Source organism: Python bivittatus, unplaced genomic scaffold (genome assembly GCF_059951505.1).
Source record: "Python bivittatus isolate LINGU-HERP-01145 unplaced genomic scaffold, Pbiv_v1 ctg000080_np1212, whole genome shotgun sequence".
In the NCBI taxonomy this organism is placed as follows: domain Eukaryota; kingdom Metazoa; phylum Chordata; class Lepidosauria; order Squamata; family Pythonidae; genus Python; species Python bivittatus.
The window spans coordinates 84,965,774-84,990,505 of NW_028277035.1; the positions used below are offsets into that span (position 1 = coordinate 84,965,774).

Consider the following 24,732-nt stretch of genomic DNA (forward strand, 5'->3'; position numbering starts at 1 on the left):
TTCAGGATTGGTAGCCAGGTTTTGTTGATTTTTAGACTCTCCTCTTTTTTATTGAAACTGTGCTGGTGTTTGTGAATCTCAATGGCTTCCCGGTATAGCCTGGTATAGTGGCTGTTGGTGTTGTCCAGTATCTCTGAGAGAACTGCTCCTGTCTGTGCTCCTGCCCTCTGAAGATGCTGGTCACAGATGCTGGCAAAACGTTAGGAAACAAAACTTCCAGAACACGGCCATACAGCCCAGAAGACCCACACCAGCCAAACATTTCTATCTTGTTTAGCACAAAACAGCAGTTGTGGAGGTCCCTCCCTCCCTCTCTTCACTTTCCATGTTGCAAACAGTACTTGTGAGCACACATGTGTGCTTAAGCAGAGAAGTCTGCTTAATAATCAAGGGGGACATCCTGTACACACCTACTGAGGAGTAAGTCCCACTGAGCCATGCGGGGATTAATGAAGAAATGTAGGACGGTACTGGTGCATTGTGTCTCTCACGTCTCTTTTGGAGTGGTCCTCCCCTGGAGTAAACATGCTTGAGAATTATGTGGCAAAGGAGGCAGGGAGGGAGGAGGAGGAGGATGGACACCTAAATTCTTCCAGCCAAGCATTCACAGCGGAAAAATTCCATGCCACCAACACCCATCCTAGACTTACACCTTTAGTATGCACGTATTGTTTTTGTTTTGTTTTTGTTTTAATTAGGCCTAATAGATATTTTTCCAGAGATTGATCATGGGTTACAAACTGGTACAACTGCAGGTGATACAAGAAAAGATGGAATAGAGAAAGCAAAACAAATTCCAGTTCAGCTGGTGTGGCTGCTTCTTCTGAGGCTGTTTTGCCAGTTTCTGACATCCACAACGCAAGTCTGGGGAAATGAAGCTCAAGCACACCTAAACAAATGGAAATACGATCAGAGCATTAGCAACCTTGGTTTTACGTGGACTGGCAAGAAAGATGAACCAAAAGGACTGTTGGTTGAATATGAGCAAGTATTGAGTGACAGTAAAATTGTGAAGGCATCTGGAAACTAAACATTTGAACATGGAAGATTTCTTTTGAATATTTCAAAAGAAAATGTGCAGAACTTCATGATAGTACACATAGTGCGGTCTGTCCAAATGTACATGGCCTTTTTTCCTTCTTTTGTTGTTTTCTACTCTTCTTTAAATGTCAGCCACCAGATTCACTGTGGATTTGGGTGGCCTCTAAATTAAATTCATAAATATCCTTCCAGCCTAACACCGTTCAGCTTCAGATTATCCACCATCCTAAGGTAGCAGGAATGATCTCAGACAGATGCAGCAGATGAGCATAAGAAGATAGAAGGAGAAGAGAACTCAGGCTTTGATCCCTCACTTTCCTTATTTGAGGGGCCTTTTCTTTTCATTTGTGTAAAAAGTTACACAGTATAAGATATAATGAGAAGTGACAAGCCTCAGGCTTGCTGAATGTCTGGGGCAGACCTGTCTGGAAAGACACCAGGGAAGAATAAGATGTTTTCATATAATTCAATTCAATTCATTCTATTCAACGTAATTTAAATTTATTCAGTTCAGTGTATTCAATTTAATTTAAAGCTATTCAATTTATTCAATTCAATTCAAGTTATTCTATTCAAAAATTTCCATTTCTAATGATTCCATTAAGAATTGAAGAAACATATTAAATGAGTGGCAGAGACTAATAATCAATTGTATTTGGTCAAACAAAAGACCAAGGATTAAATTAGGATTTTGCAAGGCACGAAAGAACAAGGTGGACTGGTAGTACCAAAACCCAAATGATATTATCAAACCTGTTATTTAAACTGGATTATATCACTACATATAGTAGCTGGTTTCTTCAGAAGAAGAAACAGGATTCCCAGAAGGTTTTCGTAAATATCTTTATTTGGATACAAATAGAAGTGTACAGTCTATAAGAGAATACTTCATTATAAATCACATGCTAAAAGTAAACACAAAAAAAGAATTAATCTGAACATAATGTTCCTTGCTTCGATATTAGCTATTTTTTCCTTGAAGGTGAATGTACAAAAAAAATGGACCAGTAGAGAGATAATAATTCATGTAGACTGCAAGACTTAATCATTAACAAAACAAAGAACCTCTTTCAAAACCCTCTCCCTGCAGTATCAGAACCATCTCACTGGTTTCAATAAGTAGGATATTCCAAAAAGAATGATGAAAACAAGGTGGAATACTCAGAGACTTGACTGAATTTGAAAAGCTTATAGCACAAAACTCAGAACACTTGTCAAGGCTTATTTACACATTGTTATTGAAATGAGATTCAGAGATTGAACAAGTCAAAGATTATATGACTAAATGGATGCAGAATTTACACAAGATAGTTAATATGCATCAATGGGGATACCAATTAAAGATGAATATTAAAGTTATGACAAATAGCAGAGAAAACTGGTACAAGATGCTTTATCGCTAGTATATTACCCAATGTTTTTTTTGAAAGTACAATATTCAGGTTAGACCATTACTTTTTTCATACTTGCTGGCAATGTCATAATGCTCAACAAATCTGGAATATGATTTAGTACAGAATGAAACAAACCTTAAATCTTAAATTTTCTTTCATGCCAACTCTTTTACTGCTGAGTAACATTAAATCAAACATTCAACAATGTGTATGGAGTTTGGCTTTGTATATTGCAGGATATTTTACATATGTACTGGAAATCACACATAATTCCCTTTTTTAAGAAGAATAGCAGACTAAGTTGTAGGATATTATGTAGGACTATGATGTCCAGAATAACTTTGTATTTAAAAAGCAAGTCTGACACAGAATTTAATAGTTCTGCACATGGGCTTGTTCTACATGCAAAATTTGGGTTTCTCTTAACATAAGGCTTTAAAACATTAAATCTTGCCCATTTTGTTATAACAAGGATTGATTCTCTTACATTCGATAGACATTCCTTATTAATTGTTCGTTTTTATGATGATTTTAGTACATTGGCTACTTTTGTTAATTATTGATCACTGGTCTGATTTCAATAACAGTTAAGATCACCTTATGTGTATTATTAATCTACTGTTACTTTGTAAATTCTTGCTCAGTTTCACACAGCCTATGAATCTCCTTTCTTTTCTTCTCCCCATTTCATTTTTTCCCTCTTTCTTTTTGGTTGTGCTTTTACATATCTGTTCATTAAATTAAATTAAATTAAATTAAATTAAATTAAATCAAATCAAATCAAATCAAATCAAATCAAATTAAATTAAATTAAATTCCAGTGACATGACATCAATATCCTTTGGAATGCCTGCCCTTGCTCCCTATTCTATGTTACCAGAAGAGGAGTAGGGACAAGGAGACAGCAAGTTTTGTTAACAAGGACATTAAAAGGAAAGGACAATAGGAATGGACCGAAACAGTTCCATTGGTTGTTCCACAATATGTCATTAAGTCCTGAAAGCCAGGGAGAAATATTTTTTCCAGAGTATTCATGGGACACTTTGTCCATTTTGTCTCCCACTCTCTTTGCAGCAGAAGATGTGCTGGGATCAAATGCCCTTGGGGGTGGGTTGGACTAGAAGACCTTCAAGGTGCCTCCCAACCCTATGACTCTATGAGTCCTGGTTAGCAGACTTTCCCTTATCAAAAGCCCATAACATTTCATCACAGAATTTATCATGTTTTCAAGGTGCCAGAGGGATGAAATCGGCAACTAACCAAGCTCCAAAAGCCAGTTTCCAAAGACTCCAGATGTGGGAGGAAGAATTGGTTGTCCTAACACCTTCACATAACCAAGGTAGTTTTGAAAGACTTCCATCCCACTTCAAAATACAGATCACCAACAACTGCAACAGAAGCAAAAAAGAAACACTGGACACCCATCATACTTACACATCTCAGGTAAGGCTTAATAATAATAATAATAATAATAATAATAATAATAATAATAATATAATATATATCAGAGAATTTCCCAGAGAGACTCTAAATATCTGTTTGTGTCTGTTGTTTACAATCCTATACAAGTATTGCTGTAAGGAAGTACCATTAAAGCTAACAGGATTTCTGTATGTTATCATAACTCAAGTATGTGAATGGAGAAGAAAAGGCTAAGCGACCTATTAAGACAAAGTAAATGTTATTCATTGTGTATGAATAACATGAATCGACATGATGCCCAGCTCTTCCTCTTATATTATAGTAGTTTATTTTATTTGCCAGCTTTTGATTTGCTGTATCTTTTTTAAAGCAAGAAAAATTGTAAAAGCTAATTGAGCTGGTTAGACTTCTCCAATGTGTTTAAGAGGAACAGGCATGTTAAACGTTTCTTTCTTTCATGATATATTTGCAAAAACCGTCCACATTAAAATTGCTAAAAGATAGAATGTGGGTCTGGGTTATTGGTAGAGCAGATTCAGGCCAATCAGTACTGCATGCTGAGAAGTACTTCTGCAACAAACTAGTGTGGTTTTCCCTTAACTTCTATAAACTTGACCTTGGAGAGAAAACCCTTTGAACAGAAAACAGTAAATATGATTCTGAAATGTCTAAAATGTTAGCAAGCAAATATATGCTGTTCTTGGAGTTGTCTGATGTCAGTTGCTGTTGTTGTCCAGTCGTTAAGTCGTGTCCGACTCTTCGTGACCCCATGAACCATATTGCGCCAGGGCTTCCTGTCCTTCACTGCCTCCCTGAGTTTGCTCAGTTTCATGCTCATTGCTTCAGTGATGCTATCTAACCATCTCATCCTCTGCCGTCCTCTTCTCCTTTTGCCTTCCATCTTTCCCAGCATCAGGGTCTTTTCCAAAGAGTCCTCTCTTCGCATTAGGTGACTAAAGTATCTGAGCTTGAGCTTCATTATCAATCCTTCCAATGAGCAGTCAGGGTTGATTTCCTTTAAGATTGACTGGTTTGACCTCCTAGCAGTCCAGGGGACTCTTAAGAGTCTTCTCCAGCACCACAGTTCAAAGGCATCAATTCTTTGGCGCTCAGCCTTCTTTATGGTCCAGGTTTCACAGCCATACATTACTACTGGAAAAACCATAGCTTTGACTATGTGGATCTTTGTTGGGAAGGTGACGTCTCTGCTTTTTAATATGCTATCTAGGTTTGCCATAGCTTTTCTCCCAAGGAACAAGCATCTTTTAATTTCATAGCTGCAGTCTCCGTCCCAAATAAATGAAGTCTACCCCTTCTATTTGCCAGATGGGTCTAGATGCCATGATCTTATTTTTTTTAATGTTGAGTTTCAAGCCAGCTTTCGTACTCTCCTCCTTCACCCTCATCAAGAAGCTCTTTAGTTCTTCTTCACTTTCTGCCATTAGGGTGGTATCGTCTGCATATCTGAGGTTATTGATGATTCTCCCTGCAATCTTAATTCCAGCTTGTGATTCTTCCAGCCTGGCATTTCTCATGATGTACTCTGCATATAGGTTAAACAAGCAGGGTGACAGTATACAGCCTTGTCGTACACCTTTCCCTATTTTGAACCAATCGGTTGTTCCATGACCGGTTCTAACTGTTGCTTCTTGGCCCGCATACAGATTTCTCAGGAGACAGGTAAGGTGGTCTGGTACTCCCATCTCTTTAAGAATTTGCCACAGTTTGTTGTGATCCACACAGTCAAAGGCTTTTGCATAGTCAATGAAGCAGAAGTAGATATTTTTCTGGAACTCTCGTGCTTTCTCCATGATCCAGTGAATGTTGGCGATTTGATCTTTAGTTCCTCTGCCTCTTCGAAACCCAGCTTGTACATCTGGTAGTTCTCGGTTCATGTATTGCTGAAGCCTAGCTTGTAGGATTTTGAGCATAACCTTGCTAGCATGTGAAATGAGTGCAATTGTGTGATAGTTTGAGCATTCTTTGGCATTGCCCTTCTTTGGAATTGGAACATAAACTGACCTTTTCCAATCCCGTGGCCACTGTTGCGTTTTCCAAACTTGCTGGCATATTGAGTGCAGCACTTTAACAGCATCATCTTTTAGTATTTTAAATAACTCAGCTGGAATACTGTCATCTCCACTAGCTTTGTTGTTAGCAATGCTTCCTAAGGCCCATTTGACTTCACTCTCTAGGATGTCTGGCTCAAGGTCAGTGACCACACCAGCATGGACATCAGGGACATTAAGATCTTTCTTGTATAGTTCTTCTGTGTATTCTTGCCACCTCTTCTTAATCTCTCCTGCTTCTGCTAGGTCCCTGCCTTTTTTGTCCTTTATCATGTTCATCTTTGCACTAAACGTTCCTTTGATATCTCCAATTTTCTTGAAGAGATCTCTAGTCTTCCCCATTTTATTGTTTTCCTCAATTTCTTTGCACTGTTCATTTAAGAAGGCCTTCTTATTTCTCCTTGCTATTCTCTGGAAATCTGCATTCAGTTGCTTATATCTTTCCCTTTCACCCTTGCTTTTTGCATTCCTTCTTTCCACAGCTATTTGTAAAGCCTCATCAGACAGCCATTTTGCTTTCTTGCATTTCTTTTTCTTTGGGATGGTTTTAGTTGCTGCCTCCTGTACAATGTTATGGACCTCCGTCCATAGTTCTTCAGGCACTCTGTCTACCAAATCTAATCCTCTAAATCTATTCATCACCTTCACTGTGTACTCACAAGGAAACCATACCTGAGTGGTCTAGTGGGTTTCCCTACGTTCTTCAATTTAAGCCTAAATTTTGCAGTAAGAAGCTCATGATTTGAGCCACAGTCAGCTCCTGGTCTTGTTTTTGCTGTCTTCTCCATCTTTGGCTGCAAAGTATATAATCAATCTGGTTTCGGTATTGACCATCTGGTGATGTCCATGTGTAGAGTCATCTCTTGTGTTGTTGGAAAAGAGTGTTTGCTATGACTAGCTTGTTCTCTTGACAGAACTCTATTAGCCTTTGCCCTGCTTCATTTTGTACTCCAAGGCCAAACTTGCCTGTTATTCCGATTACTCCTTGACTTCCTACTTTAGCATTCCAATCCCCTATGATGAAAAGGACATCTTTTTTTGGTGCTAGTTCTAGAAGGTGTTGTAGGTCTTCATAGAACCGGTCAACTTCAGCTTCTTCGGCATCAGTGGTTGGGCATAGACCTGGATGACTGTGATGTTGAATGGTTTGCCTTAGATACGCACTGAGATCATTCAGTCGTTTTTGAGGTTGTACCCCATTACTGCCTTTCCCACTCTCTTATTGACTATGAGTGCAACTCCATTTCTTCTAAGGGTTTCTTGCCCACAGTATGTCATCTCATGTTTGACCACATCCAGCTTGCCTTGGTTCATAGATCTTACATTCCAGGTACCTATACAATATTGTTCTTTACAGCATCGGACCTTCTTTTCGCTTCCAGATACATCCACAGCTGAACGTCCTTTCGGCTTTGGCCTAGCCACTTCACTCTTTCCGGAGCTACTTGGAATTGCCCTCCACTCTTCCCCAATAGCATATTGGACACCTTCCGACTTGAGGGGCTCATCTTCCGGCATCATATCTTTTAGCCTTTTAACATTGTCCATGGGGTTTTCTTGGCAAGGATACTGGAATGGGTTGCCATTTCCTTCTCCAGTGGACTACATTTTGTCAGAACTCTCTGTCATGAGCTGTCCGTCTTGGGTGGCCCTGCACGGTATAGCTCATGGCTTCACTGAGTTATGCAAGCCCCTTTGCCACGACAAGGCAGTGATCCATGAAGGGGTCTGATGTCAGAGGCTCCAAGAAATCCAGTGCAGGATAAAAATAAGGATGAGAAAGATTTGCTTCTGCCCCTCACCTTTAAAGACCCTCCCAGTAGAAACGGTAGAGTGAATTATTGGAGACCAGTACATGGAGTCATTTACTAACTTCCCCTGACTCAGGAACTGAAGATCTGGGAAAGTATTGGTTACAAAGCTTCCCCTGATCCATTCCAGAATTGCAGAACATTATTAGTATTAGTATTAGTACTTCTTCTTCTCCTTCTCCTTCTCCTTCTCCTTCTCCTTCTCCTTCTCCTTCTCCTTCTCCTTCTCCTTCTCCTTCTCCTTCTCCTTCTCCTTCTCCTTCTCCTTCTCCTTCTCCTTCTCCTTCTCCTTCTCCTCCTTCTTCTAACATTAGAAGTACAGCCTCATGGAAGAGAGTATGATGGAAGTTTTTAACAGCCTTGATCTCCCACATCACTCTCCTCCTCACAGATACATTCCATCACAGAAACATAACTCTCTGAACTGTCCAAAAGTCCAGCCTAGGATTCAATCATGGGTAACTATACTAAATTGATATAGTATCTCCACATTTAAAAAATATACATTTCCTGCACAAGAGAAAAGTGATGGATCTATAATATAGTCTTATATATGTTTACTCAACAGTAAGCACCCTTATATTCAGCAAGGCTTATTCTCAGGAGAGTAACTATAGAATTGTAGCCATGGTTATATAATATGTCATAGGAAATTATTGCCTAAATCAAAATAAATTGTATCATGAATATGTTATCATAAAGATCATACAGATTAAGTTATAGGAAGGAGCATCAAGAGAATAGAGAATAAAGCTGTATCAAACAGGGTCAGTTACAGAGTACCCCAATATGGTTTGGGGCTGCATATTTCAGGAAATATTGCTCTGAATATGATGCCACCTTCAAAAAGGTTCTACTTAAGGGATTTCCAAAGCAAGAGACCTGATTTACGGGGAAAATATGAAAGCCTTTTTTGTGTCTGATTCTATTGTTGTGGACTTTCTGGGCTACAGAGCACTGCTGGCAGTTGCAAGTTTTAAGAGAGAAAACTGTATTTAAAACATTTTTTCCCAGAGACATGTATCTTTAAAGGATGGTAGTAAGTTCTGTATTTGAACCTTTGATTATACTGTAGCTTAAACAGGACTCATCCTGTTCATCCAAATCTAGAGGATGATCTAGTTTGCTAAGGAACTTATCGGGTGTGGGGTGTGGCTCCTCTTAGTCATGAATGCAACCTTCCATTGTTCAAAGCTGCTACACGGTTAGATACAGTACCGTGGCTGATATTTACCTAATATCTCTTCATCTGTGTTTCAACTTGAAATATTCATTTTCCCCATATGCTTATAAAAATGAGAGCATGCTTGTAGAAAAAGAGCTTTTCTGGCTAAACCTCAGTAATTGGTTGGTCATGTGACTTGTACCTGTTGTGTACCCCATAAATATATTTGACATTTCTTTCAAAAGCTATCCAAGCTACATGTTTTGTGGTTGCAAATCCACAGGGTATTTGTTCACTCTGTAAAGAAGTCATTCCAGTTACTTTAAAGGGGCCCTAGTAGCTGAAATCCATCATACTGCTTATAATATGAATGATCATGTTATGTTACTATAACTTAATCCTTCATGAATGTGCATAATTTATAATGAGGTCATCCGGGTTATTGGCCATCACCCTAACTATGGTATCATTAACTAGACAGTATAATTAAATCCTTACTTTTATCTATCTGAGTCATTGGTTAACTGGATCTAACATCACGAGGCCACATATATTTGTGTTTCAAATTGTCTTATCCTTTGATTGTGTGCAGGCAACAAAGAAGTACCTTAACTGACAAGCATGGATTACAACATGGTCAGAATGATCATACATGGCGCGTTAGCCATCTTAATAAATGTCTTTGTCTCAAAATATAATCGGCTGCTCTCACTAATATTCAGGATCATGATTTGGTAAGCATATTTCTTACAAAATATATGACAAAGTTGGTCAGTTAGATCATTGCTTAGGTATTGTGTACTAATCTACCAGTCTTCTAAAGTCTTGTCCAAAAATAGCTCAGATGACATGTTGGTGAAGTAATCAACAGGCTGGGATGAAGTGGGAGTGATCTGTCTTAAAACACCATGCAAGCTTCCTCCTGCTTCCCCCTCCCCCAACACACACCTCCTTCACCCGTCAGCTGGACTATTTTTTGGACATGGGTCTACCAGTCTTTCAGAAGTAGACTCTGTCCTCAGAAATAGTCTGGTCTGAAGCATCTCTGCACCTGCCATCTGTCACCTGGGCAGCTTGAAAGGAGGCTAAGTCTCCATCTCAACAACCCACTTACACTCACCCAAGCCCACCCTGCTTTTAAGGTGATGCTGATGCTGGACGGAAGGGGAAGCAACACCAGGAAATCCACCAGTCAGTGACCTTAAATGTTCCACAGTGAGGTTGTACAGGTGGAACCACTCACAAGCCATATTAGTGATGGAGTTTAGAGCTCAGTGGTCAGAGCACTGCCATGCAAATTACGCCAGGATATTTTTCTGCCAACTCAGGATCTGGAGAAAAGCACATTAATGCAGCTTTGTGAGGAAGAGCCCATAGCCTAAGAGATCTATGTATCTTCAGGCTTCCCTCAAACACTGTCAGAATAAGAGGGAAAGTGCTAGTGGTTTAGATCTCATTGATGCCTCATACCCAGAGTCATTGGGAGTCGAGTGGCAGAAAGGAAAAGAGAGAAAAAAGAAACTTATGGACTGAGGACAAGATCAAGACAACATCATGAAGATGTGTTGGCAAAGAATATTCCAGGGCGCATTTATGGTGCTATTGGGCTTATGTGGAGAAAGGTCCTTTGAACCACCACCAGCAAAAGGACTCTTAAAAGAGGAAAGGTGAGCACTAGGAAGTCTGACCTTGAATAGCCACTCGCTCAGAGAGGCCAGCTGTGACTGTCCACAGCTGCCAGCATTCCCAGGCATAGAGAATGTGTCAGCCCCATTAGGTAGACCAGGATCAGGAAATCAACTCCACAGGAAGTCTATAACTACTTTTATTGAGAATGGGTATAATAACAGAATGTCCTGTTTCAGGTCTCAACTCACACAGTTGCTAGGTGAGGAAAGCAATTTATAGCTGATAAGGGAAGAAATGTAAATCAGAAAGTCTCCTGGAAAGAAGGCTTGCCTGGGTGGTTTCCGCGTCAGCAGGAGCAGGCGGAAGAGCAGTCAAAATCCAATCCAAAGTTCAGAGAACCAAATGAGGTTTGTCAGCCAGTCCAAGGTCAGAGTTTCACCAGCAGGATCCAGAGGAATAGCACACCAGAGCAGGAAATCAGACGGTTGTTTCCAACAAGGGGACATGGGTCAGAGCTGCCTGTTAAATCAGGCTGCAACCAGCTGTCTTTAACCAAGAGACTTACTCCCTTGCTAGCAAGGAGTCTCAATGAACATCTTTGCTCAGCTCTCTGTCCTACTCGGGGGACTTGGAAGCCTTATGTCATCATCATCTGACTGCTCCAGCTGTTCAGGTGACACCTGTGCTTGATCAGCCTCAGCTGATTCTTGGCTTTGTCTGCCCTGAGGCTGACATTCCACAGGTTCAGCTGGAGCAACTTCTTCAGAGTCAGATTCAGAGTCGGAGTCCTGGGCCATGACTGATTGTGCTGTACCTCCTCCCCCCTCCCAATCAGGGAGATACCTGTTTGAGCCACTTCCAAATGTTATCTTGTTTCTCAGAACTTAAAAAATGTTTCGGCCCCCTTTGCTTAGGAAATGGTCCTTGCATATCTCCATCAAGGTCAACTTCCTTACTCTTCCTTAAATCCTGAGGCTACGAAACCTTTAGTAAACAATCTTAGGATGTCTCCTGCTCTCTCTTGTAGGAGTGAGACCTACAGTAATTTTCAGAGCCTTCTCCTTCCTTGCACAAAGAGGCTCTGCCAACTCATTTTGTTTTTTGTTTTTTTCCCGTATTACCCTAATGTCTTCACTTCAACCCCAGCCCATGGATGAGATGGCCTTTGGTCATCGTTGGCTGTATCAGGGCTCACGCAGTCTATTCTCCCTTATTCCAACACTGTCTAAAGGCAGCCTCAGGGTGTGTAAAGGCTTTGTCCCCCATTACCATGGAGGGAAATGAGGGGACTGGTAGTGACTGGGAGCAAATGCAACAGAGGCATGATAAGGGTTGGCAATAGGAACTGCAAATGTCACCCTAGAATTGTTTTTAGCCGAATCAAGGATGGGTGGACAGCATTTCATCCCAGCAGGACAGAAAGGCACAAAGACTCAACTCTCTCCTAGTCACTCCCAGTTCCACCCTGCTCTTCTCTCTCAGGCGTAAGCTGGCAATTCCTCGTGCTGAGGTTCTGGGCTGCTTTATGGGTTTTGGTGCTGCACCCTCCCCACGTTCCCCATCCCTAACCTCATACCATTCTACAAGCCCTACAACAGCTTTTCTAACCTCTTCCACGTACCACAGACCAAGCTTGGAATGGAAGTCACTCCAAAATATGCCTCCTTCACAAAATTCCCATCACCCTCCCATACTGTTCTCCCTACTTTCAGGAGCAAGCATCTGAAAACGGGTGTGAAAGTGAAGTACCTCGATAAGGAGGGCTACCGGTTCAGCTACTTCACCCGAGGGGAGCCCGGATGCCAGCCATCTGTGCTGATGCTTCATGGATTCTCACTCAACAAAGACATGTGGTTAAATATCATCCAAGTAAGTCTTCCTTTTATTCTAGCCTGGGTGGTGCTGGTCTGGCCTCGGGTTCTTGATGCCAGAGAAGAAACCTACTGTACTCTTGCTCAAGCCTAGTTCCTTTTAAAGGAAATGAGCCAGAGCAGTTCCCCATCTCCCATCTGCCTACAGCCCCCAATCCCCCTTGCTATTAGAGAGAGTGGGATGTGTGGAAGAGGGAGCAGCATCTCAATGTCCAAGGAGAAAGCTGTGGGTGCTATGTGTCCTGGCTGTCTAGTACAGCCTGCCCCTCTCTGGTCATCTGCCAAATATGAGGACCATCTCCAGAGTTCCCAGCTAGGATGGCCCCTGCCGATGTCCACATCTAAGGTTCTACCCGTTTTTCTGCTTCTTTATCTTTGTGGGGGTAGCTGAGAACCAGCTATCTGCCACTATGGATAAAGTGGACTGGGAAACTCAGAACCTGTGCAGTTTGCTGATCTTATGAGCTTTGAGCTATTAATTCTTTAAAAAAATATCAGTAGGTGCTACTCCTGAATTACAGAGTATCCTAACATGTCCTGGTGGAACAGCTAGCAAGGGAGTGAAAGCCAAAGAGAGGTAACCATCTCCCCAAATAAATCAATGTGTTGTGAGCATGCTCGGTGCTTTCCAAAACACATCATTTGGTGACAGCAGTTGAAGAGGGGGAAAAGATGGGGGTGGGGTGGGGGGCAAAAGAGAACTGGATCTGGTTCTGGGACCAGGAGCAACCTTTCCTCTCTGCTCCTTTTGGCAGTGAGGAGAGCCAGTTATTCTTCCTTTGATTCCTCGGATTCACAAGCAAAACCATTTCCCCATAGGACTTTCCTAAGGACCTCCACTTGATCTGCCTTGATCTGCCAGGTCATGGGGGCACCACTTGCTTGCTGGCAGAAAGTCACACAGCAGATGCTCAGGCTAAAAGGCTACACCAGGTAGGGCCTTTCTTCAGCTGCGATGTGATGCATTTTCTTTGAAGACAGCCAACAGGGAAGGTGGGGAGGGATGAGACATAAATATAAACCCATATTTTTACTACGCAGTGAAAAATATATAAAGCTGTCTGTTCTTTGTATTAAAAATGTAGTTTGAGTTAAGCATGAGTCCTAGTGACTTCATGGATGTGTCTATTTGATTTCTTGGAGACAAAAAAAAGAGTTTTGCCAGTGCCTCCTTCCAGAACAGTTTTAGTTTTTACTTTGTCACTCCTAGTTCAGCTTCGGATCAGATATTCCTAATATTAGCCTGCTTAGCTTTCCAAGATGGACCAAAGTTGGTTAGATGTTGCCATCTAGCAGGAATCTTTTTATTAAAGGTGCTTATAAGGGAAACCCCATACCTTACAATCAATCCATTCAAAAGTCTCACAGATGTGTGAAGTTGCTCTGCATTGCATGGTATTTAAACTGTATTATTTTCATTCCTATTCAGTGCTTCCTCCTGGGGTATAGATTGCCCAGCTTTAACCTCAAAACAGTCCAAGGAAAAATAGGCTCCAGTTATGATTTGCCCATGGGTGCCTAATGAACTTCAGAGATAGTTAAAGAAGTGGACCCCAATCTCTCCAGCCAAGTCCAACATTGGACCCATCACACTGGCATGCTCCTTATCACCCTTACTACTCTCAATGGAAACTTGGGGTTTACTTAGGATTACTTCAGTCTGATGCTGTGTGATGCTATGCATATCCCTTTTTGTGAATTGAAAATTCTTGGCCTCTTCTTGGGGACTGGGCATCTTGTGACAATCCTAGAAAAATATGCCTGGGCCCATTGTGATGAAAAGTTTGTTCCCCCAACACTTGCTGATTTGTGCAATATTGGCATGTCATAAACTGGGACTGCAAATCAACTCCCATGTACAAGAATTCTAGTCAGTCTTGAGCACTGTCCTGCAGAGGGAAAGCTTTCAGGTATTTGATATTAATCTTATCTTGTGAACCCCTTAATAGAAGGGCTGTAGCAGATTTTCTCAACTGTGACTTTTGTTTCATCATTATCCCTATCAGATACGTTTTGCATGTTTTGGAAGCATCAACACTGTTATACAGGCTTATACTGTATAACCAAATTGCTTTCTTTAAGAAATGCATTATATTACCACGGTTCCCTCTTTAATTAAGGTTTGATCTGGTCTTGTTCTCACTACTTGATGATGTTCTTGTCATGTCAGATGGTGCTGCGTCAGCCATAGAAACAGCGATCTGCATGACACACTGAATCACAGAATCCCGAGCAATGTTTTACCCTACCTGGCAGGGTGAACTCAGCCCATGCGATTAGTTTATGGTTCAGTATGTTGTGCAATTATTTCCAGAAAGAATGGGTAAGGATGGGTAAGCATATCATGAAAACACAGCCACAGTCACTTTGTTCCCAATGCTCGTTTCAGTTTGTCGAGTGTGCTGGCCTGAACCACAAACCTTTCCACCTGGTTGGCATGTCCACGGGAGGCATGGTTGCTGGGGTTTACGCAGCTCTCTATCCAAGCCACGTCTCCTCCTTAGCCCTCCTTTGCCCAGCTGGTAAGTGTCTACATGGCGTGAATGAACTCTGAAGGAAAAGGCCAGAATGCTTGGCCCAGACTCTAGACTATAAAAAGAGAACTTGATGGGCTGTTTAGGACATGGTTTCTCTCATCAGGTACAATACCTCTTCATGCATTTCTCTGTTGCTGTTTCTGGGTAGCCCCATTTTTAACCCAGTGGCTAGACCTGAATTCAAAAACTGTTAGCAAGGGACCGACTTGCATTAGGTTTGTTTTTTAATTACCGTTCAAAGAGTTTCAACCAAGCCTATTACAGACTTTTCAACCAGCAAGGAGTGCACCTCCCAGATCCAATAAGACCCATTAAAAAAGTAACTGATCTTCTACCAGATTTATTTATACCAGATCTTGAACAAATATAACATAACACATGCCAGGGAAAAAACCACGTTAAACACGGGAGGCAGACACACCCTAAAACATAAGTCACTTCAAAGTTCTAACAGCTTTATTAAATGTTAGCTCAATAAGCAAGTAAAATTCAACCAATAGCATACAAGGTACTTACTTAGATTCACATTGCAATGCCGACCATCACGAGCAAGCGGTCAGGTAAGACAGCTTAGCCGTGTGGCACCGACCCCCTCAGATGCAATCCCTTTTATCCTTAAAAACCACAAACCACAGACGTGACTCCTAGGTTTAGCAACTGAACCATAACTTCCTTGGTGCTAATTTTACCATCCTTTCCTGTTCTATTCGTCCCCGTCACGTCTGTTCCCATCAATAAGTTTGCTTAGTCTTGCAAGTTTACTTATTTCCTGTCATTGCCCCAAAGGCCACAATTTAGCTAACTTGGCTTTATTAAATGCAATCAAAACTAACATTAAAACATATAGAAGGGTACTAATAATTTTCCTCTCACACACAATTACTGAACTCAGTGGGCTGGGATTGTGGCATCCAGAGGCTTCCTCACCCAACCTGATAGTTTCCTTGAACAGGTGATTATATTCTCAACCACATAGACATACGCAACACAGTCACACAGTTCATGTGGCAAGGATGCTCAGCGACAATTGCCTTGAAAAACATCTCACTTCTGATTCCATGAACTCTCTTGGACCTCCTTGCTGGCTCCTCGGCATCTCCCAGCCCTCATACACTGGGGAGACCTTGCTCTTGTGGCCTCAGTCCTTTTTTCACTGACCCATTAGATCAGTGTTTCTCAACCTTGGCAACTTTAAGATGTGTGGACTTCAACCCCAGAATTCCCCAGCTAACCATGGATTGTTAGATTGTTCCCTTATAGCTAAATCTTGCTAGCTGATCCACCTGCCTTGAACCCAAGCTGCAGGCAGGCACAGTAGCAGGGCGAGGGAAACCTTGTTGATTCTCCCTGTACCTCTTACTCAAAGTACTACTGTATTTCTTTCACTCATTCACCTAACTGGAACACTTTGTCTCTTCTTTTTTATCTTCCTTAGCTGCCTGACTCTTAAGTAATCTTTCTGCCTCACTTTAAATCTCTGATTTCTTTTCATCTCCTCAGCTTGCTTTGCTATATAATCACTTCCTTCCCCTTTTCCCAGTTATTTTGTTCAGGTTTGATCTCTTGGGCCAACCCTGTCCTCGTTTAGCAGAGTCCCTAGTTGTCTTCCCACCCATAAGTCAGGATGTTTTGGCACCATGATTCCACATGCTTACATTTTTTCCAAACTGTAAGTTTTGTTTCTTCTTATCTCCTCTTCAGGGTTACCTCCCGGTCTCCCTTTGGAAAGTCCCCAATTCCAATATCCTTGCAAGTTTTACTTTATCTCATCCACTGATCCAATTACCTTATCTCCCTATTCACCTACACATCTGACTCATCCTTCCTACGGCCTACTTACTACAACCCTGGTGACCGCCTGGACTAGTTCCTGACATTTTCTTGGCAAGATTTCAGAAGTGGTTTGTCCTTGCCTCCTCCTCCTGCCTAGGGCTGAGAGAGAGGGACTGGCCCAAGGTCCCCCAGCTGGCTTCATGCCCAAGGCAGGACTAGAACTCCAGGTCTCCTGCTTTCTAGCCTGGTGCCTTTAACCACGATATCTAACTGGCTCTCCTCAAATCTTTTAACCAACAGTCATTCCAGTTTTACCAGCTGAGGATATTGATAAATGAAATTACTTAACCTTTAATGTGTTTTTAGTATTATTTATGTATATTTTAAGATTCCTGCTATTTTTGTTCTGGAGGGGTAGTAATTTTCTTGTTTGATATATTCTGCATTCTCACCCTGTTTTTAGGTCTCAAGATTCCAAAACAAAGTGAGCTGTTTGTTTGGTTACAAAAGCTAGTTTTCTCTAAGGAACCTGCTGACAATGCTCTTGTTTCAGTTACCGAGCAAGAAACAGAAAACATCATTAAACTTTGCTTATACCAACCCAGCTTTTTAAAGATGCAGGTGAAGATCTGACCTTTCCTAGACTGCTGTTCTCTAACTCAGTGTCTTATAATAACATCTCCCATTTCTCCTCAGGTTCTTTTAAAAGATGGCCAGGAAGGACACAAGGTTAAAATTTGAGATGGAAGGGAGAAAAGGATAAATATATCTCAAATTCTAGAACTGGAAAAGAGATGCGTGGATCCTCCCTTCCCTCCTCCCTCTCTCTCTCCCTCCCTTCCTTCCTTCCTTCCTGGCACATTTACTCTGGTTTTTTTCCCCCCCAAGAAAGGGATTCCAGAGCTGCTGGGACATAACCTGCCTACAGGTTGACAGTTTAAGAGATACAAGAAAAAGAAAAAGGAAGGAAGAGATAGCCAAAGATAAGAAGAAAATACATTCTGGCCTTATTCACTATTGTTCATAGTTTGTTCATTAGTTAGATTCATACCTTACATTTCCTCAGGAACTCAAAATAGGTACATTAAACTCCTGCCTCCCATTTTCACCACAATAATAATCCTGTGAGGTAGATTGGGCGGAGAGAGAGTGATGACTTAAAGTCACTCAGGGAGCTTTTGTGGCTGAGGGTAGCCATTAACCTAGGCAACACCATGATGATATCAGTTCTTACAATTAATAGTTCTCACAAAACAGGAATGAAAACAATACAGGGCTCAAGACCTAATGAAATAGGTCCTTCAGCAGAATGGATGCAATTGCCCCATTTCTATTTTGCTGCTAGAGGCCCATCTAGATCAATATTGTCTACTCAGGTTGGCAGCCACTCACCAGATAAATGTAGAGACTACATAGAGGATAAAACTTTCCATCTGATATTTGCTGCTTCAGGTTTTTCCCAATGCCCAGTTGCTCATGGATTTGATACTTTGGACAACGCTTCTGGCATCAGGATTTTTCAGGATGTTTGAGCACTACCAAGGGCTGCTACCAAATCTTAGAACAATCTTACCATTGTTAGGCATTATCAAACTAAGGCTAGAAAGTGTGTGTGTTAATTTTCTACTATAGCCACAAAAGACATCATTCAGTGAGGTGGCTGAAAATTAAAACCTCAGACTCTGAGGACTATCTGTTTAATTTTTCACTCCCCTTATTGATTTAAAGTGCCAGTGTATGCATCACAAACAATAACCATTTCTCCCAAGGCCCTTTCCCCCTCTTTCATCTTCATCATCATCTACTGATGCAATTTGGATCCTACCATTTGCCCATTGCTGCTTAGTTAATATGAACAGGCCTGAATCCATCACTCCAAACTGTCTTCAACTAATATATACAGATATCAACTAATATTGTTGGGAGTCTCCAACTCCATGAAATACATACCGGTAGCCCCCAGTTTAAGAATAAATTCCATTCTCAAAGTCTGTCCTTAAGTCGAATTTGTATGTAAGCCAGAACAGTATTATTGTATAATAGTGTATAAGAAGCATTGTGTATTGAACTCAAACCTCTTTGTATTTAACTCAAATCATTGTGTATTTAGCTCAAATTTTGCTACGATTGGCTCCGTTCTTAATTATGGGTCATCCATAAACCGGGCATTCTTAACCCGGGGACTACCGGTAACTAAATATATCTAAACAGTCAAGCCTCCTTTTCCAAACCAGTAAGATATTTACATCACAGAACCATCTCCAAATTCTGAAGAGCACTAACTTTAGCATGCTTCAGCGCTCTCTCCACAGTAGTTTTAGAGACCAAATACAAAAAAGTCCCCTACGAGCCAAGTCTCTGCCCCTGCAGACAAAGCGCTGTTGAAACTGCAGCTCATGTTTTGTTATGTTGCACTCTCTGTGAGGATCCTAGGACCCACTTTATAACTCCCCATCTGGTAAAACATCTGGGAAATTCTGATCATTTTTATGTGATAACTGTCAGTGTGACTTAATTTCCTTGAACGTAGCCAAATTCTACGATACTGCCTGTAAAATTAGACACATTCTGACTACCCACTGATGAATCTGCCACCAGTTGTAACATTCTTATCTTGTTTTGTTTCTTTACTCTTATTTTTAACATGTTTTATTTTGAACTCTGATCTGTGACTGTAATAAAACCTACCTATCATCCATCTATCTATCTATCTATCTATCTATCTATCTATCTATCTATCTATCTATCTATCATTTATTTTCCTGCCTTCAGAAAGGAACTGCAGTGTATTTTTTCTACCAGTTCTCATTCAGTTAGACAGAGAATTTGCTTTCAAATTTTCTTTCAAAAGACAAAAGAATTTCAGTGAAGTGAAGTACATTCACAGATAGAATTAAGTGTTCTTGCTTTTTTTAATTCTGAGCTGGCCAAGGATGTGAGTGTAAATATCCTGGCTCCCTGGCCATAAGCATCTACAGGGGGAGGGCAACTGAAACACAAGTCATGAGGTTGTGATGCAAACTCTACCCTTTATGTACTTGCATGTGATGTCACAAGGCAAGGATGAAAAAGCACATGCATTGTGGTATTGCACAACCCTTCCATCATTTTGACATCATCAAGGTTGAGAATAGGCTCCTAGATCCTTGACTCTTCACGTTTTAATTCACTCCCCAGGGAAAGATATCATACTCCTCCCATGGGGATTTTTCAGTGGGGCAGCTACAGATGCCTCCAAACAATAGGAAGACATATAATAGAAAAGCCCCAGCTGTAGTATCCTTCTGCAGCTGCACACATAATCTAAGAATAAAATCGAGAAACTGTTGAAAAATGGCACAGCAAATTTTAACACTGCATTGTTTCTGATTTGTGCTTTCTCCCTTCAACTTTAGTTCCTAAAGAGATACCTTGCGGATCGAAGACCACATAAGATGTTTTTTGTAATGTGTAAGTACAAGGCACAGCATGGACCACACTGGGCTACTCCCCACATTTTAGGGGGGCAAACTTACATTTAACATCAAGAGAACCCATCCAGGGAGCTGCAGCCACAATCAGCTCTTCAGTCAGTGCATTTTCACTGTGTTTGTTTCAGATGTGGACATTTCTGTTTCCTAAAATCCTTGAAAAAGACTGACATACTGGGAAAATGTGGGCCTATTTTACTATACATTTTTTAATAAGGTAGGGAAAGTGGGCTAAACATGGCTTCTGATTTCTTTCCATCCCTTAATAGCAGCTCTGTTCTGGATCACATCACAGGAGAGAGGGCAGCTTGCAATGAGAGTGTCTCTGACATCCTGAGACAATGCCATTGCCCAAACATTTCAGGACTTTTTTCCTCTCCAGCCACCAGTCTGATCCAGTTTACAGTATTTTCAAGGTTTCTTTTGCCAGTTTCTTCTGCTACTCCAGATTTGATCCCATTCGGTTCGGGTTTTGAAGAGTTATTGTGCTAACAGACTAGGTCCCACTCCATACAAAATATTATTTCCAACATTCTGTTGAGCTGGAAAATAACCAGATAGAAAAAGAATGTTGACTGGACTGGTTTTCAACTCCCTTGAGCAGCTCCATTGTGGGCCTCATGGCCAGGAGGGCAGAAGGCTTAAGAATAGCAGGCTATCGGAAGCCCAGATGCCTCTTCCACAGGGATACAGTGAACCATTTTTTCTAGATTCTCTTTTCTGTGCAGTGCTTGGCTACATCCAACCCATTTCTAGACTCATCCTTTTTTTTAACCAGCTTCTCCACTCACACCAGACTTGATCCTGTTCCATTCTGTTTTCAGAGAGCTATCCAGTTAACTGACATAGTCTTGGGCCTTTTTCATAATTATTTTTTCAACTTTCTGTTGGGGCGGGGAGGGTGCAAAATAGTGTGGGGATTATTATACCAGTAGAGGATATACTGCCTGGATTGCAAAATGCACGTAAGTCTGTTAAACTCCTAGTGGCTGGATTTGCACCATATACTAAGTTTGGTTTGATTAATTTTGAGGGGTGTAGCTGGTTCTATGAACCTGGTCCATTTTACTGATTTATGCTTTAATGTATTCTGAAAACCCAGAAAATGGGTTAATTCAGTAAGCAAATTAAGAATGTCATACAAATCAAGCCAATAAGTGGTTTCCAAGTGCCCCCTTTGTCTACCAGATTTTGAAGGCTACAAATAGGGTTATTCCTTATGCCTGCCAGAAACTCTGGAGTCCAGTTCTCCTTTGTAATCACAATGGGGCAGCCTTTCCCAGTTTACAAGCCCTCCAAGGGCGTTAGGAATATAACCCCCCTAATGCCCAGTCAACACAATCCCCACTGGCTGAGGATTCCAGGAGCTGCTGTCCAACTACATCTAGAGAGATGCAACCTGGAGAGGCTGCAGGGATGGCATTTAATCAGGCAAGTAGGAGACCAAAGGGTTCAAGTTACTCCTCCAGTGGAATGTTCCTTAATCAAATTTACTCATCCTGTTATTCCTAAGAAAAAGAAAACTGAAGACCATAAACAGGAAAATCACATGTCAGGTGTAACTGCTTATTGGGAATGGAAAGAAACAACCCAATTCTGCTTCCTTTTATTCGGAAAGGTTTTCTGGACCTCACCAGTACTGAGTCGAAGTACAGCCTCCATGACAACATGAAGAAAATCAAAGCTCCCACCCAGATCATTTGGGGAAAGGAGGACAAGGTAAGGGAGGACTATGTGTGGGTGTGTGCACACTGTGTGTAATTTTAGAATCAGGCAACAGAACTGTTCATGCAAGGGGAATTGTATTGCTGTGGTTTTTCACTTGCTGACAGTTTTATTGTTGCTGGTGGAAATGCTTGACTTGAAAACAAGCCTTAGTTCTTGTATACTGGGAGGTGATGTCTTCCAGTACAAGGAACAGCTTGAAATGTATGCCTACCTTTCTACAGTAGGAAGACTGAACCATTTTTACCAGCATGAGGACTTTGCACAGTGTGTTGAGTAAGACCCTCTGAAAGAGGGCAGGGTGAGGGCTTATTCTGGGGGGTTAAGGAGATTAGCAGCACCTGCAGACAGGGTGAAAGGCAATTCTACTTTATTTTTCCTTCTACTTTGCTACACCCTTCCTCCTACAGCTTTTAATACAGGTTTTTATACATTTATTGTACAGAAGAAATGTATAAAAAACTCGTTTATCATAAAATCAGTAGGGCAAATCCAAACAAAGGAAAGAGTATAGAAAGGGTATAGAAATGATGGCAGAGGGAATATCTTGATGAGCCATAGTGGTCAAGAGGTTGACCTATTAAGAGCAGCTAAGAACAATGCTAAACACAAGGATTCACAGCACTTTTAGAGTCATAGGCACTTAACAAAAATCTTGTGAGGACTGTGAACCAGAAGACTTTCAAATAATGTATACTTGTGGTCAAGTAGAAGTCAATCTTAGTTGAGTTCCATCTGAAATTCTTAATGTCTTCAGTGGTTAGAGAAAGATCTTGTTATGGAAGGCATGTGCGAGGAGGATACTGGAATGGAGGATCAAGGTTATCCGGAGGGAGGGGGAGCCTTCCAGGAGAGGTTTCAGGGCAAGTGCTTCCTCAGCCTGCAGCAGGACCATGAGAAGATGAAGAGGCTGAGACCAGCCCCTCCCTAGAGCCTCACGGGGTATAGCCAGTCCATTACAAATCTATTGGTTCTGAGGTTGCATTGAATAACACTGGAAGAGCAGGGAGGGAAATTCAAGGGTAGAGACACAAGAAGGAAAAAAATAATGGAGATAGGTTTCTCTGTTACTACAGCCCAAGAAGGCTATGAGTAATACATGGAGAGGTGAGAAGCTTTTCCTCTTACAGCATAAAAGGTGTGAAAGTGTAACAAAGAAAAGGTACAGGAATATAAAAGTTCCATAAGAAGGGGGAGGTTTCAAGGGATAAGGATTTAAAGTCCCTTAACCATCTGTCCAAAACTCCCCTCCCCCAGGCACACATAAAGCGCTGATTCCCTTGGCCTCACCCACTTTGTGGGATCTCAGATCATACTTTTTATAGCCATACAAATTTAATTCAAGTGCACAAACCAAATGAGTACTACTGCCAAAAGTTAAATACAGACATCAATGTGCGCATGGCAGCAGCCATTGATGACTGTTGTGTCAGCGCAGTTGACCTTTGTATCTTAACAGAACTCACATGTAACCTGGCTAAACAATTCAAGGCATCACACGCCAAACATCAGAGAATAGGGATGCTGTGTGAAACAGCTACTGTTGAAGGCTTGTGTCCTGAATGTTGCTTCAAGAACAAATGTAAGGTGGCACATTCAAGTCAGGAGATTTTTTTCTGTATACCCCTTAAAATATTTCAGTTGTGATGGGAAGGAATGCATTGTTTCTTTGTTGTGTAGGTCTTTGACTCTTTGGGTGCAGAAATCTTGGCAGCTGCCATTCCTAATTCCCAAGTGCATCGGCTAGAAAAATGTGGACATTTCATAGCCCTCGAGAGGCCCAGGACATCCGCGCGGCTCCTCTTGGAATTCTACAAATCGGTCTGTGACTCAGCCAAGCATAAGAAGGTGGCCTGAGTCTCAGGAAGTGTCAGATGGCTGGAGACGTGCATGGTCTGCCCCATCAACAGTCCTGAATTGACTTCTCTGGCTGGTACAACAGGAACTTCAACCCAAGATATTTGGTAGGCAGCAGGGGAGGTGAGGATCTAGTGAAAACAAAGCTTTGCAACACCGTTCCAGGAAGACTGATCGAGAATTGATCCAACTTTCTAATGAAACTTGCACTTCTGTGTGTAGGATTGTTGCTTCAGTCCATGAAGCTACATTTGTTTGTCTCCTCTTCACTCCAATTCTCTTTCCTCTGTTGTTGGAATTCAGGCTATAAATATTGGGAGGAAAGTCTACATTTTTGCTTATGTGACTTTGCAAAATATAATAAAGATGATGACTTAATAAATAGGAATTGTACATATGAATATGGAGAAAGACAGCCATGAGTTCACTCAACTGTTTTTCATTGTACACAGATATTTGCCAGATATATGATCTCCCAGTTACAGCTAGTGAAGATGGCTTCTTTAAGATACTGGCATCAAGGTTGAACTGCCACTTTCTTTTCTTTTTTTTCAAATATTGATTAATCAGCAAAAGGTCTATCTCAGAATTGTGTGAAATCTTAGAAAAGAGACAGACAAGATATTGTCAAAACAATTCTTCATTTAAAAGTTATGAAATTAATTAAGGAAGCCACAAATCACATCAGCAATTTGAGCAATCCCCATGTTAATAAATGAGCAGGAGAAAAAATAATGATAAAAAATAAAAAATAAAAAATGAGCTAGAAGATGCAATAGAGGTTTAAGAAGCTATTAAGAGAGACATTAAACATTTTCCCCTCAATTTATGTAACTTGTAAAGTGGACTGGGCACATTTTGATAGCCAGGAGCTGCATTTCAGTTTTTTGGGGAGAAAAACCACACTATCATTTTTCAACTACTGGACCACATGCTTATCCAGCATGGGTTGCTAGATAGATGTTTTC

The 24,732-nt window shown here is 41.2% G+C and overlaps 1 protein-coding gene across 1 annotated transcript; it reads left to right on the forward strand.

Annotated features, from left to right (window-relative positions):
• Window positions 1–9,523: 9,523 nt before the first annotated feature.
• LOC103066701 (monoacylglycerol lipase ABHD6-like) lies at window positions 9,524–23,764 on the forward strand. Its single transcript, XM_007437005.3, has 8 exons — window positions 9,524–9,636; window positions 12,244–12,400; window positions 13,222–13,335; window positions 14,792–14,924; window positions 17,176–17,333; window positions 20,108–20,162; window positions 21,801–21,901; window positions 23,588–23,764. Exons 1-8 carry the CDS (start codon window positions 9,524–9,526, stop codon window positions 23,762–23,764), a joined length of 1,008 nt encoding a protein of 335 aa, XP_007437067.2.
• Window positions 23,765–24,732: the final 968 nt, after the last annotated feature.

What these genes read in the sequence shown, in the direction of transcription:
- LOC103066701 (XM_007437005.3), top strand. Translation starts at nt 9,524, where the DNA reads ATGGATTACAACATGGTCAGAATGATCATACATGGCGCGTTAGCCATC. An exon ending in TGTGGTTAAATATCATCCAA is followed by an intron (nt 12,401 to 13,221) that starts GTAAGTCTTCCT and finishes ATTTCCCCATAG; the next exon opens with GACTTTCCTAAGGACCTCCA. An exon ending in AGCCCTCCTTTGCCCAGCTG is followed by an intron (nt 14,925 to 17,175) that starts GTAAGTGTCTAC and finishes CCCTGTTTTTAG; the next exon opens with GTCTCAAGATTCCAAAACAA.